Source organism: Pempheris klunzingeri, chromosome 24 (genome assembly GCF_042242105.1).
Source record: "Pempheris klunzingeri isolate RE-2024b chromosome 24, fPemKlu1.hap1, whole genome shotgun sequence".
Classification (NCBI taxonomy): Eukaryota; Metazoa; Chordata; class Actinopteri; order Acropomatiformes; family Pempheridae; genus Pempheris; species Pempheris klunzingeri.
The window spans coordinates 8,725,500-8,738,074 of record NC_092035.1 but is presented as its reverse complement, the minus strand read 5'-3'; the positions used below and the strand labels follow the sequence as shown (position 1 = coordinate 8,738,074).

The 12,575-nt window shown below is 44.7% G+C and overlaps 1 protein-coding gene across 1 annotated transcript; it reads right to left on the bottom strand.

Annotated features, from left to right (window-relative positions):
- Positions 1 to 4,816: 4,816 nt before the first annotated feature.
- trim25l (tripartite motif containing 25, like) lies at positions 4,817 to 11,437 on the bottom strand. Its single transcript, XM_070855758.1, has 16 exons — positions 10,808 to 11,437; positions 10,228 to 10,323; positions 9,865 to 10,098; positions 9,620 to 9,779; positions 9,503 to 9,535; positions 9,374 to 9,412; positions 9,244 to 9,288; positions 9,099 to 9,152; positions 8,951 to 8,998; positions 8,794 to 8,860; positions 8,194 to 8,363; positions 7,883 to 8,002; positions 6,916 to 6,951; positions 6,726 to 6,794; positions 6,513 to 6,578; positions 4,817 to 5,830 (listed from the first exon to the last, which is right to left on the bottom strand). Exons 1-16 carry the CDS (start codon positions 11,435 to 11,437, stop codon positions 5,256 to 5,258), a joined length of 2,442 nt encoding a protein of 813 aa, XP_070711859.1. The 3' UTR covers positions 4,817 to 5,255.
- Between the last annotated feature and the right edge of the window lie 1,138 nt (positions 11,438 to 12,575).

Sequence of the window (12,575 nt, the reverse complement as noted above, 5' to 3'; positions counted from 1 at the left end):
TCACACATAAAAGATCCAAATTGAGTTTTTATTTCATGACTGGGAACAGGTCAGACGTGACTGAAAAACTGAAATCCATGGAGCTGTAATCCTTTTTTGTTTTTTTTTCCTTGTTTGGTTTTTGTGTGCAACAGAATCTTCTTTCAATAAGTGTTGTAGTGACCCCTTCTCGCCAATCGATCAGGGGCACCTGGTAGCTGATGTTGAGGATGTTTTGACGCGTGTAAATGACATGTCCACTCCGCTGCTTTATCCACAATATGGTGCTGTTTATTGTTATGTTCTTCGGTTCCAGTTTCCTATAGCAGATTACCAATTCTGAATTGAACAAACAACCTGACACCACGCCACGTCACCTTTCGACACGTTCTAAAACTGTTTTCTTCTCTTTCCATCAGTCCACACCTGGGTGCATCACCTGGCTGATTATAAGCCCTCTGGCATGTCACAGCAGGGATGCCCCCAGTGGTGGGAAGCTCACAGCAAAAACTAAACAAAGATATCTAATACAATACAAATGCACAGAAATGGCTCTTACACACCGGCCCCTAATTGGTTCTGTCAGAAGACAAAGCAATTCAAAATAAATTTTACATAAAGAGCCATTAAAATTACAACTGAAATTAGAACCATACAAATGAAAATTCAACTCTCTGGTTGACATAACAGTATAAATCATGAACAGAGTTTTTTATTCAGTTGCTTCACAAAGAAGACATATCTTTGTCACTGGTCTCTCAAGCACATTAGTCTTGGTCTGGAGACGTACAGAAGGAACCAGCCCTTTTTTTAAATCAGTGTAAGTCTCCAGTATCCTTCCAAGTATCCAGGATCCACGAGGAGCTGTTGGATCAACAATGACAACAACATCTCCAGGTACAAAATTTATTTTTTCCATATTCCATTTTTGTCTTTCTTGCAGTAAAGATAAGTATTCTTGAATCCACCTCTTCCAGAAGAGATCAGCTAAGTATTGACTTTGTCTCCATCTTCTTTTTATGTACATGTCTCTTTTTTCAGAGATTCCAGACGGCAAAACTGGTTTTCCTTTCATTAACAGGATGTGATTTGGTGTTAATGGTTCCAGGCCATTTGGGTCATTGGACAACTTTGTTATAGGACGATCATTAAGTATGGCTTCCACTTCACATAACACTGTGTGAAGTCCTTCCTCATCCAGACATTGTTGACGAAGCAGTGTTAATTTTCCTGACCATACGTATGATACGTTCCCAGATGCCGCCATGATGGGATGAGGCAGGAGTGTTGAAAATCCATTTAATTCCTTCCTGTGCCATAGTTCTTTGAACTTTGTCATTATCCAATGAAGTCCAAGCTTCCCTGAGCTCCCTTTCGGCTCCTACAAAGTTAGTTCCATTGTCCGATCGCATTGTAGAGACTTGCCCTCTACGGCAGATGAACCTCCTTAAAGCATTAATACAGGAGTCTGTATCAAGTGAATGGGCAATCTCCAAATGGACTGCTCTACTGGACATGCAAGTGAAAAGAACTCCGTAGCGCTTTAAGATAGTGCGTCCTCTTTTCACGTCAATAGGACCAAAATAATCCACACCAACATGTGTGAACGGTGGGAGATCAGGCTCAATTCTTTCAGTGGGGAGGTCTGCCATTTTTTGCTCACCTACCTTTCCTCTCATAAGTCTGCAGATGTAACGTTTTGTTATTACCTTTCTTACAGCTGAATCAGCATTTGTGATCCAATATCTTTTTCTCAGCTTGGCGAGTACATGATTTTTGCCACCATGGCCCAGTTGTTCATGAATATGGCGGAGTATGAGACCTGATATGTGTTGGTCTTTGGCCAGAAGGAGCGGGTGTTTTGTATCTTCAGGCATGGAAGATTTATTTAATCGTCCTCCGACTCTCAAAAGGCCTCCATCATAAATTGGGTCAAGTTTATAGATGGTGCTTTCCCTCTTCACTTTAGACTTTCCAGAGGAGAGTGCAGCAATCTCATCAGGAAATCTTTCCAACTGGCTGAAGTGAACAATAGAGGTTTCAGCTTCAGACAGGTCATCCACAGACAGTCTCTGGTCTCCAAAGGTGGCTTTAAATTTCTGCATCTCCACTTTAACATCTGTTGACTGACCACTATCACCACTGATGTGTGAAGAAATAAGCTGCTTCCTTTTTTGACTTAAACTCAACAGGATCTTTTTCAATTTGAGCATCCAACCTCCTGCAATTCTCAATCTTTTCCAACTGGAAAAGTAAGCGATCAACTTTTGAGTGGCATTTGCAGCAGTTTCAGCAATAACTGCATTCACTGTGAAGTTCCTTTTAACTTCTGGGTCATCACCAATCTGTGAATCCACAGTCTGCACCGGCCACTCATTTTCCATTTTCCACAGAAATTTTGGACTTTCAATCCATCTTCCTTGAATCAAGTGTTCGATCTCCAATGACATCTCCTCTTTGTCGTTAGATAACCGCTCACTGAAATTCTGATTATATTGATTTATTAACAGCTCTTCCAGTTTGTCAACACCAATACGATTAACAAATGCTGTAGTGTGGCCAGTCTCACACTGACTTGCACTGTTTCCCTGCAGAGGTCATTAATCACCCATCCAAGAAGAGTTTTCACAGCATATGGCCCCTCTCCCCGACTGTTGATCACCTCCCATGGTTCCATTAACTTTGAGGCGTTTGTACCAATTAACAAATCAGCGTTGGCATTAATACGAGGAATATGTGCATCTCTAAGATAAGACCACTTGGCCAATTCTTCTTCACTGATTATGTTGTCTACTGACACTGGCATTTCCTGTTGTGTAAATGTACTGGGAAGTGTAAAGTACTGATTGTCAGTGAGACCAGAAACTTCCAAACCCTCGACCATGTAGCTTGGCACGGTGGCAGTGTGGCCCATGGTACGTAGGTGAATACTTGTTCTTTTTCCTTTAATGTTGAGTTTCTCTTTTAGACTCTCAGAGCAAAAAGTGTCAGTGCTTCCTGGATCCAAAAATGCGTACACTTGAATCACCTTGTTTCCTTTTGTACACTTCACATTGACTGGCAGGATTGGAAGGATGCCGTTACTGCCCCCGGCCCCTGTATGACCACACGTGGAGACAGCTGTGCCACTCACCAATTGTTCCTTTGGCCTCTCCTCCTCTTTACTTTTTTTTCTCAATATGAAGGATGCTGGGGTGGGTTTGGTTACAAAACAAGCAAGATATGTGCTTACTGCAGTCCTTGCTCATGTGCCCTGTGTGTAGGCAACCGAAGCACATTCCTTTCCTTTTAAGAAAGTCCAACTTCTCATGATGAGACTTCCTTTTTAACTGAGAACACTGATCCAATGTGTGTCCATGTTTACAGTACAGACAGAAGTTTGAGGTTGTAGGTGACACATTTTGGCTTTGTGTTTGAGTCTGGATGCTTTTTTTATTTACACTCATGGCCGGTTCATTTGACGTAAAGACAGCAGTTGCAAAACTATTTCTCTTGAATTGTGACCTTTGCTGCAACTGTGCCTTGTTGCCTGCTTTTGCAATGACAGGAGTATCTTGGATATCACCAAAAGTTGCCCGGCGACCATGGGTTTCAAAAATGCCACATGCTTTCGCCCTCCATTTCTCTCTAAGCTTATAAGGAAGTTTTTGTATTATCATTTTCATGTTGGCAGGCATATTGAGTTCATCCAAATATCGCAGCTCCTGCATAGCATTGCAGCATTCAGCCAAGCACAACTCATAGGCTTGCAGGCCGTTTTTATCCTCTGCCTTAACAGTAGGCCATTCAGTTAACTTGTTCACATAGGCAGCTGTGATTTTTAATTAATTTCCAAAATGTTTGGTAAGAAGATCTTTGGCTGCATCATAGGCTCCACATTTGTATGCAGAGTTTGGGAATCCACTTCATTCCTTTTAGCCTGAGGCCCTTTGTTCAACTCATCACCCTCAGCAACTTCATCCTGAAGGCAACTTTTATTGTCAACCAACCACTTGTTTACCTGTGTGATAAACTCGTTGACAGATAGCATTTTTGCTTTAAACCACGTTTCATTCTTTTCAAACTCATCTGGTAGCAAAAACTTCAAAAAGGATTGATGGTTTGCAGCAGCTTCATCACACAGCTTAGTATATTTCTCAAATGTACTTTTCACCTCCTTTACAAAGTTTTTATCACCCATCAAATCAACAGTCATGTTTTTAAGAATGACTGCATTTTTTTTAACTTACTCTTTCTCTCTTTTTGCAGCTTTTCAACCTTTGCCATTATGGCCTTTTCTGTCAATTTAACAGGACGCTTTTTCACAGAGAGATCTCCCCCACTTGCTCCAAGATGAACTTGTTTTTCTGTCTCCTTTAAGAGTTCAGTCTCAGTCTCGTTTTCTGTCCATTGATGTCATGTCCATGATTATGCAAATAATCAGTCTGTCATTTGCATATGCGCACAGTCTTATGCAAATTGCATTCGCGCTCCGTTACGCTCAGACAGTCAACACCAATGCATTGGATTTTACGCGTAAAGATGTGTGCACACGTTCACCGGTAACGTTACCCTCTCAAAGGCCTTATAGTGTGGAGCTACCCATACCTCAGCGTTGGCCGGCATACAGGTGTGCTGTGCTGACGTCCCGGTTCCTCCTGACTGACCGCAGCTCCAGTAGCTCCGGAACCAAACAAAGAAGAAAGCCGCTCGACACGCCAGCAGCATCCAGCGCTGTCCTCAATGAAGCACTTCTAGACTTAATGTAGTGACCCCTTTTCGCCAATCGATCAGGGGCACCTGGTAGCTGATGGTGAGGATGTTTTGACGCGTGTAAATGACATGTCCACTCCGCTGCTTTATCCACAATATGGTGCTGTTTATTGTTATGTTCTTCGGTTCCAGTTTCATATAGCAGATTACCAATTCTGAATTGAACAAACAACCTGACGTCACGACACGTCACCTTTCGACACGTTCTAAAACTGTTTTCTTCTCTTCCCATCAGTCCACACCTGGGTGCATCACCTGGCTGATTATAAGCCCTCTGGCATGTCACAGCAGGGATGCCCCCAGTGGTGGGAAGCTCACAGCAAAAACTAAACAAAGATATCTAATACAATACAAATGCACAGAAATGGCTCTTACAAGTGTAATTAAAATATGGAAACCAACCAAACTTTACAAAAACTTTCAGTCATTGTGTCCTGACAGCTTCATGAGTTGCTGTGTGAAACTCCGAGGTCAGTTGTTCTGATGTGTTTGTAAATGCACCATTACCCACCAAGCCAGCACCCTCACAGGGGGCAGATCTTGATGCTGTCAGAGCTGGCGCTAAACTGGCCGAGGGCAAAGTCCAGACCCACCCCAACTCCGCTGCCCACGCCAAAGGCAGCATAAAGCGGCTGGGTGAAGTTTGCACGGAAGGTGTGAAGGTGCGTCATGCTCTCGGCCACGCTGTAGAATGCCAGCGTCCCCGTGGACAGGTCCAGGTAGATGCCCAGGCGGGGGGAGTAGGTGACTGGTATGTCCCTCTTCTCATTGTCGTGCATGGCTGCACAGCAAGTGTCCGAGAGCTCCAGGGTCCAGGACTGGGCGTTGTAACCGAGACCTGACCTGGCGTCTGAGCCCTTCCTGTTCAACGCCCCATAGGTTACACCCATGGCTGAGCCCCGGCCCCTCCACTCCACCTCCCAGTAACAGCGCTGGGCGTACAGAGGGCTCTGGCACATCACCTGGGTCCAGCCATCAAAACGCTGCGGAGTGTCGGGGTAGGGCTGCGCCGCCGCCTGCAGGGTGGCTTTAGTGTTGCCCTCGGAGAGAGCCAGGCGTCGGTGGGCCGTGTTGAGGTCAAGGGCCAAGGTCACAGAGTCTGGGAAGGAGAGGACGGTTATTTGCAGAACTAAAGTTAATTCTTGACCTTGAAAATACTTGTTTGTCAACATCCCCAACTCCAAGTCCACTCACTACCTTTTTTTCAGTTTTTCCAACTGTACCACATGGTCTTCATCAGCAGATAGTTTAACCAGTTGTCATAGAGAAAGACTGGTTGACATAGTAGCTCAGTAGCTGCTCGTCCATGGCGCTTCTAGAGCTTCTCATCTGTGTTGGTGTACAAGTTGATGAAGACCATGTTATACAGCTGAAATCTCCAGCTCTGTTTAACTTTTCTGGAGACACGGACGAGAAGTCCTAAAGGCACTGCAGATGAAACCATTGCAGCTACTGAGCTCATGTCCATGATCTGTTTCCTTGACAACTGACTGTGATACTGTTGGAAGCGCTGCAAAAAGATACTAATTGGGGCTGATTTGGAGCTGTTTTTGTTAAAAGAATAAAGAAATATTGATCTCTGAGTGGAGGTAACAACACTGTCTGCATGGTAGAGATTTTTAAGAAAAATCCCTCACTACACACACTAAGTGTGTCTTATTTTTTCTTTAAAATAAACATGAACAGCAGCTGGCACTATGGCGGACCATTTTCACTAATGTCTGCAACAGACATGGTGACAGACGGCCCATCGAATATTGTGGTTAAACATCGAGACTCACACTGTAGGAACTCCTCTCTGGTCCTCGGCTCTGGGGCCTGGATGCTGTCAAGGTTGATTTCTCTCACTGGAAAACCGAACAATGTGTCAGTTCATGCACATTTTGCAAATAGCTACAATTGATTTTCTTTAGTTTTCCATTTATTTGCATTTTTCTTGCATGTTTCGTGTCTCGAAATATAGATAACATGAAGATAAAGGTACATAAACTTACATCCAGGGAAAGCAGGAACCTGATTGGTGGTGTCAGGGGAGGGCAAGTCCAAGAAGAGACTGGGGTTAACTGTCCAATGAGAAAACAATGTTGGTTTAACATGCACATCCCCATGCTTAAAGGGATAGGACTGAATGTACCAGTGGGCCAAAAGAAGAATATTAAATTTACATAATGGAAGCCATCTTACTTTGTGTTGGTGTTCCAGGCAGAGCAGTCATCCCCCCTTTTGAGTGAACAGAAATCACACCCTTAGACTGTTTAAAACAAAGTCAAACTAAAGCACAGGACACATGTTGATCATAGTAAATTACTGTGAGGGGGGGTGTTAGCTACAGTAGAAACCTAAACTGGAAGTCTGAACAAATCATTTGATTAAGTCTGCCAGATCCATTCAAAATCGTCAGGATGTGAAGTGTTCATCTACATGATTCTGTATTAACATTTATTTCAAATTTTAATGAGCCCACACAAGGAAGGCTCATGCTGGCTGCGTTTGAGAGGAGATGTTGTATGAATGAACACATTTTTGGCAGGCTTGAGGTGCAGAAGAACAAGAACAAGAGGAAGTTCAAGGTAATTTACGTCTGTGGACAATGAGCTTGGCTGAAAACGTACACCGTCTTCTAACAACGTCTTTGCCACTAACACATCAACTGATATTTCAGCTCTATTCGTCTTTTTCTCTTCATCTGAACAGCTTCATTTATTTTCAGTGCTCAAACGTCGGCTGACACTTCAAACCCTTTCATGTCCTCGCTTTTGAACGACACCAAAAAAACGTTTTCAGCTCTCCTGTCGACTCCGAATTCCACTTACCATACACAATGTAATCAAACTACTTTCACATGAGCACTTCAAGTGTATAAACTGAACGATGATGTCAGTTGAAGCAGCACTAACTCTTTTCAGGACGACCACTTCAGGTCACTTGCAGCTCAATTTATCACATACATCTCCACTGACATTCTCCGCACTTTCACTTCAAGCAATACTTCAACTTCACTCAGTGCCAGCACTTAAATTAACACTTCAACTTCATTCGATGCTTTCACTGAACTTCTTTCAGGAACTGCTAATTGAACCACTTTCACTGTTCCTTTCACCGGAGTGAATTTAGAGAGGAGAGGATGGGAGGATGGAGATTGAGGCCTTACAGGGGTTTGCTCCTGCCGATGGTGTGTTACTGGTCGGGGTAGCTGGGGTGGCCTGGTTGGTGCCACGGCGATGGGAGCGGAAGAGACTGCTGATGGACGTCATCCGACTGAAACCTGAGCAGACCAGGAGGAGAAGACAAAAGAGAAAGATGGGAAGCAGAAGATGTCAGAATGTCTGTGAAAGTCAGAGCTGCACTATGCAAGTTTTGCCTGTCGGTGGCAGCAAATAACTCCAATTCTGTGGATTTTGTCATAAGGTTGACCTGTTGCTGGAGCTGGAGCTGGAGCTGGTGCTGGAGCTGGAGCTGGAGCTGGTGCTGGAGCTGGAGCTGGAGCTGGAGCTGGAGCTGGGGTGGCTGGGATTGGAGTTGGAGTTGGGGTCGGGGCTGCAGCAGGGACAGCCTGGCTCTGACTGGACCTGCTCCATAAAGACTGAGACTCCCTGTGGCTGGGAGTGGGACTGGGTCTGGGGTTGGGCCCCCTCACTGTTTGGAAGACATGTATATTTATGAATTGTGCTGGTTGATAACAGCTTAAGAAATTACATTAGTTACTGATCCAAAAGCTTAATCAGTTCTCATTAAATTATATTTATTAAGATGGATTATTCTCATAGAAGTGCAGGTAAGAAAGTTTAGGTTTAAGGAAGTTTACGTAGACAGCAGCGCCTCTCTAGGTCAGATCTCACAAAGTTATAGTAATAGTACTATAAAATAGAGAAATAAAACAGACAATGAAAAATAAATAAAAACTAAGCCAAGTTAAGTTGAAACAGGGGGATGCTACTCCAGATGTTTTGAATGTCCCCCCATTAAAGCTTGTTGAGAGAAAACAATGTTGCAGTAGGAAGTAACAGCCACATTATTATCAGGAAGTAATTTTGACCTCCTGCCTGGCAAAGCACAATGAACCTGCCTGTCTCTCTCTCCTCTCCTCTCTGTCTGTCCCGAGGTCTGGGTGAGCTTGTGTTTCCTCTGTCTACAACAAGGAAGAAGTACAGTTTTAAACCATCCATGGTGGTGACTGTTACTTTAGGGGTTTTTCAATAGCGCACACGCAAAGCCTCACCTCGTGGTGTGTCTCTGCTCCTCACATCTAGACTTTTCAGGCCTATACCTGAATAATAAAACGTGAATGTCATGTTTAACAAAGACTGCATGTTGAGTTACTTCTGATATTGTCACATTATATTATAATGAACGTCAGAGTACTGTACCCAGCCCTCGTCGGTCTGTACTACGCGTCCCAACTGAGATGCTGGGTGTGGGAGCTGTGAGACATGAGAGAAATCATGTACTTATCTATGTTAAAGATAAAGTGAAATATAGAACAAAATTTAGGCTTAAAAACGCTGCACATACCTGGAGAACGGCTGTTTGTGTTGCGAGAACCCAGACCAGAAAACACTGTAGATAGAGAGGAAATCAATGATGACTTTCAGGATCATGGAACATGTTGTCCTCAGATTAAAGAACAAAATCAAAAACTCACATTTAAAAATCCCTGCTTTCTGTCCTGCACTCCGGTTGGCTAGATAAGACAGGAGAAAGTGGTTGTTAAGCATGAAGTCTTAACACAACAACAACTTTCATGTTTGAAAAGGAAAATGTTTGAACTCACAGTCTCCCAAAGTGAACAGTGTTGTGTCGTTGACTGGAGGAGAACAGATGACAACAAGATGAGACACGAGGAGAAAAGATAGATAGGACAAAAAAAGATGAGACTCCTGTGACGGACCTTGTTTGGTGATCTTGCCCAGCTCCTGGTTGCACAGGTCCTCCACTTGCTCCCTGAGATCCAGGATTGCCTCCCGTACAGGCTCAAAGGAAGCTTCTGGATTGACCACCACACTGGGCAGGTCCCCGGACTCCAAGGGACTGCACAGGGACTCATAGGTCTGCAGGAAATTATGATTAATTTGACTCTGAAGGGAAACATATGGACTAAGGATGCTCCACCACCTCCATCCCTCCATGAACTACCTGCAGGTAGTGGATGTGGTCCTCACAGCGGACCAGGTCCTTCATCTCCGTGTCTCTCCTCTTCAGCTCCTTAATCTCACTCTCCAGGCGATCTGCAACCTCCTGAGCCTGACCCATCTTCTCCTGGTCGGCCTGATCCAACACCTCCTCCAGCAGCTCCTGCAGACGCTCCACAGAGCGCTGCAGCTCTGACAGCACCAGCTCCATGTCGTCGTGCACCCTATCCCCTGAATGCTGTGCAGGCAGGGAGAGGCATGATGAGGTGGTCACATCTCAGCGAGCCACAGTAAATGTACAATAAAGCCCACTTGGCCTCCATTTGAAGGGTTTATGGGAAATGTGGTGTTCATTCTGCTGACCAACCTTCATGACCTCCATCATCTTCTTCATGTCTTTCAGCTCCTGCTCTCTGTCTTTCAGCCTCTGCTGATTCTCTCCCTGCATCTCCGACAGCACTTTCTGTTGCAGGATACATAAACACTCTACATCAACACAAACCCAATTCATCCCACACAAACACAAGCATGAGGAACCAGCTCTACTGTGTGCGTGGCACTGAGACCAGCATAAGAAGGTGGAGCATTATGAATGGACAGGAATGTAGTTAGGAATGTCCTCAGTCTGACTGGAGCCACAGGCAGACACAAAAGGAGAGGGGATGACACTTTAAACAGAAACCCATCACAAAGACACAGCAGGAAGGATGATGTACTCGATTGTACTTGATTGTGACCAATTACTGTTTAAGGTGTTTCTTTAATAAATATAGATGGTTCAACCTTATTTTACATCGTGTAATTACAAGATTAATTGTTTTACACCACTTCCTAGCCTGTCACACAAAACCAAACACTTGAGTTTGATATTGGATCTTTAACAGTACACCCTGGTAACTGCCTCCCATCTGGGGTCTGGGGCCAGTGCAGCATCCATTCTTGCCTACCTGCTTCTCCAAACGCTCAGCCTTGGTGGACACACACTCGTGGCCTTTGTGCTGGTTGCTGGTGCACAGCCAGCAGACAAACATCTTACACTGGCGACAGAAGAACTCCTCCAGGTACTTGTGCTGGGTGCAGATCTTCTCGGCCAGATTGCCCGTAGGTGGGATCAGTTCATGCTGCTTCAGGGCCTTCTTGGTCTGGTGGGGCTTCAGGTGGGCTTCACAGTACGAGCTCATACACACCAAGCAGCTCTTGATCGCAGCTCGCTGCTCTCCTTTGCACATGTCGCACAGCACTGCAGAGGAGGAGAGTTTCCCCCTGGATCTAGATGTAGAAGAAGGAACCGCTCGGGCGCTTCGGATGGAATCACGCACCTCGGATTTTAAGGCTCCTTTGCGAAGCTGCTCCACAGCCTCAGCCAGCATGGTGTTCCTGGACAGGAAGGGCTTGGGGCAGAAGGTCTGGCGGCATTGGGGGCAGCTGTAGATCCCCTTAGGGTCGTCCTTGCTCCAGTAGTCCTTGATGCAGGCCATGCAGTAGCTGTGCCCACAGGGAATGGTGACTGGATCGTTTGGGAGATCCAGACACACAGGGCAGTTAAACTGCTCCTCTGTCCACAGTTTAGCACTCATGCTGATGCAGTGAAGAAGAAGGTGAGGGGACAAACAGATGTTTCGTAGGTACGACACGCTGAGCAGAGCAGAGGAAGAGGGAGAGCCAGAGGAGTAAGTGAAGGAGGTTTAGTCTGGACTCACAGGAGGGGAGTGCTGTCTCTCAGGTGAGAGCAGGGAAAGGTGAGCAGGGCGGGGCCAGAGCCACCAGGCAGGTCTAGCGGGGAAAACGGGTGTCGGTGGAAAACTGTTCGGTGCCAGGAAACTAAAGGCGTGAATGGTCTGATCACTTCATTGTTTCACCAATCAGTGGTGAAAGAAGTGGTCAGATAAATAAATACACCAATACTTAGTTAATACTTTCAAATCAAAGTACAGACACAGTGTCAGCATTATATTGCTGAACATTACTTACTTGCTATTCCAAAGTCATACATTTTGATCCAGCAGGTATTGTTAAAATAAATTGTCAAATGGAGCCGAAAAACTGACAATGTAGTAACATATCAGAAATGTTAAAAATATGATTAGATCAAGAAGTTGCTTCTTAAATACAAAAGCAGTGTAGTTAACATATTCAGCTAAACTGTCCTCTCCAGTGCTACACATCTGATAAGCTTTATGTCACCACTGATGCCAGCAACAGGAACAGAGGGGAAGGACCCAGATACAGACAACTGAGTGCAGAGTTGGTGCAGTTCAATGATTTATTTACAAAACCAGACGGTAGTCCAGAACAGGCAAATAAACCCAGCAAGGAGCAGCCAGGAGCACCAAGTACGAACATCAGACAGAGGGTCAAATGGGCAGATCAGACAGGCTCAGGTGAACAGGGAAAAAACAGGAAGAGACCAGGTAATAATGGCAGAGAAGGCTTGAGGCACATGACAACTTCAACAGTATTTTAGAGAGCAATGGAGGAGGAGCAGTGGACCGGTCATATCATATCAAAATCTTAAGCATAGCAGGTCCATCAATTTCTAGTACATGCTGCTTAATTTGGACTTCCTCATGCAGTTTCTAGCCATCTATTTATCAAACAATACAGGGAATACTGGGATGATAGAGCAGGAAAAAACAGCAAAACCTTTATTTCTCAGTTTCCACAGAAACAATAAACTGGATCTGCTCTCTTAAACATCCAGTTATTACCTCTTTA